The 4,159-nt window shown below is 23.3% G+C and overlaps 1 protein-coding gene across 1 annotated transcript in view; it reads right to left on the bottom strand.

Annotated features, from left to right (window-relative positions):
- The window catches only part of LOAG_18122 (hypothetical protein), a gene marked incomplete at both ends in the record, with an annotated part of 8,670 nt that extends 6,148 nt beyond the window's left edge, over positions 1–2,522 (bottom strand). Inside the window, 4 exons of the mRNA XM_020450790.1 lie at positions 522–624; positions 1,063–1,226; positions 1,863–2,042; positions 2,472–2,522. Of these exons, the coding sequence (XP_020305496.1) occupies positions 522–624; positions 1,063–1,226; positions 1,863–2,042; positions 2,472–2,522 (498 nt within the window). The remainder of the gene's footprint in view (positions 1–521; positions 625–1,062; positions 1,227–1,862; positions 2,043–2,471) is intronic.
- Positions 2,523–4,159: the final 1,637 nt, after the last annotated feature.

Genomic DNA, 4,159 nt, shown 5'->3' with positions numbered 1-4,159 from the left:
ATTATTTATTTATTATTATTATTATTATTATTATTATTATTATTATTATTATTATTATTATTATTATTATTATTATTATTATTATTATTATTATTATTATTAATTATAATATTATAATGATGGCATAAGATATCATCAAACTAAGTGATAAGATACTATCAAGGAAGATAATGCAAAGTATGGTGTATGGTGATAGGAAGAAATGAATCTTATGTTATTCTAATCCTATGTTAAAGCATATGAAATTAACATTGCCAAATGACCTTAGCAATTAAGTTGTTGACCTTTTTAAAAAGTTAACTTCCTTTTTTTGAACACGATTTATATTTAAACAACGATACAAAAATATCTGATATATTGGATAATAATACATTATTTCAAGTTTAAAGGAAAAAATGATTCAGCTTCCTAAGATATTTCAAATATTCGAATCAATCCATCATGCTAACCAGAAAATTCAGTTATGAGTTATTCATGAAATCAGTATTTTCATTATTCATTTTTTTTCAAGAATAAAATACCTCTTTCAGATATGTGAAATCAATCATTAACTCTTCGATAATTTCCTTTGATGGTCGATTCAATTTAGCTGCAACATCGTCCAACCAACGAATCAAATTTGTCCTATAAAATCGTAAGTAAATAAGTTTAATCATAATGTTTGGTTAGTTTTTAGTCTAATCAATGATTGTCTATTTATTTGTTTTCCGGATTATATAATAGATCGTCTACAAGTGGGAAATGATCCATTGATATAATTCATAATAAAGGATAACAGGTTATGGTATTGTTTTAGCATATTATCAATGATTATCACTGAATTAATCAGTTCAATCATTAGCGATATCAAACATAAACCAATGTGTATTAATGTAATAAAACTAAAATAGCAGGAAATTATTTGTGTAGTGCTAATCCGATTATTCCGATCATTGAGTTGAATCAGAAATTCAACCATTTTCTGGACTTGTTTATTGATATGATTGTTTAAGTAATTTAAACAAATTATTATTTTATCAAATTTCTATTGAAAATTTGATGATTTCAACAAAATATATTCACCCATATTTACGTGTCAAGTAATCAGGATCACTTTTTATATGATCCGGTTTCAGAACAACCGATGAAATTAAGCGTAACTTGATTTCTTCTTCTGTTATGATATCATTTATTTTGCGAATTTTTTGCTCTATGAAAGATTGTATTTCGTTTATGTTGTATTGTTCCTGAAAATTTGAAATAAAATTAAACATTTGATGTGGACCTCTATAAAAAATTATTATAAAGTAAAGTAATACCACACTAATTATAGCAATTAATTAATTCTAATGTTACACGAATGCTTTTCAGGGTATTATTTTCATTAATTTGATTTAAATTTAACTTGAAAGATTTTAAAATTTCGATAGAAATTATCGTTTTCCTTCAGTTTTTAAATTTCCTTTTCAATATCCTTGTCATATTTTTACTTTGAATACTTACTTGCCCATGTTCAGTTTGTTATTTTAAATGTTTTGATATTTTAATTTATTGGTAGTAGTATTATTTGATGAATAATTCCAATGTCTAATTAATATTTCTACTTTCAATAATTGTATAAATTTAACTTTCATTGTGAATATTCAAGTACATCAATTCATTCGTGACAATTTAATGTAATAAAATTTTATGGTTAAAAGTTGCGCAAAATTTTTATAACTTCAATGATTAATCTTATATGTATCGTGTAAAAATTTTAATTTTATAAGTTGATACTTTGAAAATTTTTAATGGAAATGAAAATCTGAATTAAAAAAAAATAAGTGTTTCAAAGCTATGATTACAAAAGTTTAAAAGAGAAAAATTAAAACAAATAAACTTACAAGTCTTTGATTTAAAGCACGAATTTTATATGCATCATACCAACGTATGTAAAATGGACGATGAGAATCTTGAAGTTTATTTATTTTTGCTTTCTTTGTCCGTTTACTCCATCTATTTCCGGTAGGCAATAGTGAATGAATTTCATCCGGTTGAAACCATTTCGTATCTATAAGCGTATCCTGAAAGAATAAAAAAAAAAAAAAAATCCTAAATTTATAAACATTTCTGCATTATTACAGATTTATTGAACAAAATATAAGCTAAATATTGAAAAGAATAGCATGTTTAGTTTTTCAATTTTGCAATTTTTATAATTTTAAAATTATTCCTGAAATATTTACAAAGCTGAAAGTCATACAATTTATCGTACTATCAAAATTTAAATTATCAATTTAACAATGATATGCAAAGTGGATTATAAAAATTTTCAATTTTTTGTCTAAAATATGGAAGAAAAAGTTAAAAAAAATAAAAAGAATATACCAAAAGTTATCATAAAACATACAAATAAAATATTTTTCATATTCATGAATTAATGTTATACTGTAATTTACATCTGAAAATTGAATTGCAATCATCTTTCTAAAATTATCCAAAAATTCACTAACTTTTAATTCGATACTGCTTTCTAACGATGAAATATCCGCTTCTGAACTCATTGATCTGATAAGCTTTTTTTTTTTCTTTTTTTTTTGCAAACAAAAAAATTGAATTATTTAACTTGAAAATAGTATGCAAAGCGTATTGTGAAAATTTTTAATTTTTTACCTAAAATATGAAATAATTATCACATGTGTCACATATATGTCATCTACAACTATTTAATGCAAGAAAAAAAACATACCACATTAAATACAGGGTAAATATTTACAATTTCTTAAACACTTGCTAATATCACTCCTTCTCTCAATTACTTAATTAAAAATTGCATAATTAATTAACACAAAAGTGTTTATATAAGTTTTTGAAAATTATTATAACAATCCGTTTCATCTGTAATGTATTTTAAACGTATAAATAACCAAGAAATTGAAATTGTAATTTCAAAAAAAGTTGACAGTGAACAAAAAGTATCACAGTTGTTACTTTTTCCTTTCTCCTATCTTAACTGGCTAAAAAAAAAAAAAATACAAAAATGTCAATTGCATAACTAAGGGATCAAATAAACCATACTAAGGTAGAAAGAATAATATTAATTACTCAATACTAATTATTCATGGATAATTAATATTGTAGTTCTGGTGTAAATTTAATAATTTAATTAGGGAATGAAACGTGATAAATTGGAAATTTTACATCAGACAGAAATTATTTAATCATTTTGACAACATTAAAGTAAACTTTTAATTTATCCGATTGGACTGCATGAAAATGAAATTAGGAATTGAAATAAATACTTGATAAAAATTTATTTGATAACTAATAACTTAATATTGAATAAGAAATATCAGATAATAGTAAGAGAAAAAAAAGAAATGAATGGAAGATTTATCCGATCATGACAATATTAAGCACTGACTATGATAATGAATATTTGATCAGATAAACTGATATAAGTGCGTAAGCAGACGTGCAATTGCAACCGCGACTGCAATTGCAACTGCAAGAAATGCTTGCCATTTTGATTATATTGGTTTCATTTGTATGATTCGATCATATAAAACAAGTGATGAGAGCAATAAAAATCTTAAGGTTTCTAAGGTTTTGATTAAATTCATTTTTCTTTGACCTTTTGACTTTGAGTTTTTTTTTTTTTTATTCCTTACAACTTTGCAATATCGCTAAATTAATTAGTCTAAAGTATTTTACCAAAAGGTATGCAAAAAAAACTTGCTGCAAAAAGTTTAAAATTTCGACTTCAAAATTTATGAAATTCATCCATTTTATCTTTTAATCTTTAAAAATTTTAGTGAAATAATGAATTAAAGAAAATTCTAATCTTTCGATATTTAGAAATTGATGTCATTCTCGAATGTTTTTATTGATGTATCAATTAATAGCTTTATACCATAGCTCTTTTCCTATTTGAATTTAAACTTTGCCACTTATTAGTAACGAAATTCTTTCCAATAATTAAGTAATTAAATTCTTTATAATAATTAGGATTCAGAAAGAATTCTCGAGAAGAAGCGCAAAATTAAAATATAGCACGTTTTTATTTCAAAAAGTTTTAGTCAAATTTTCAAGTGTTTTTTTTTATTGTTATTATAATACATTTAAAAAATTATGTTTCTTAATTTTCTCAAGAAAAGAAAAAAAAAACTCTGTGAAAACAAATAAAAGTTCAAAACAAACA

The sequence above is a fragment of the Loa loa genome (assembly GCF_000183805.2).
Source record: "Loa loa unplaced genomic scaffold supercont3.199, whole genome shotgun sequence".
Taxonomy (NCBI): Eukaryota; Metazoa; Nematoda; class Chromadorea; order Rhabditida; family Onchocercidae; genus Loa; species Loa loa.
This window is presented reverse-complemented; position numbering and strand designations above follow the sequence as displayed.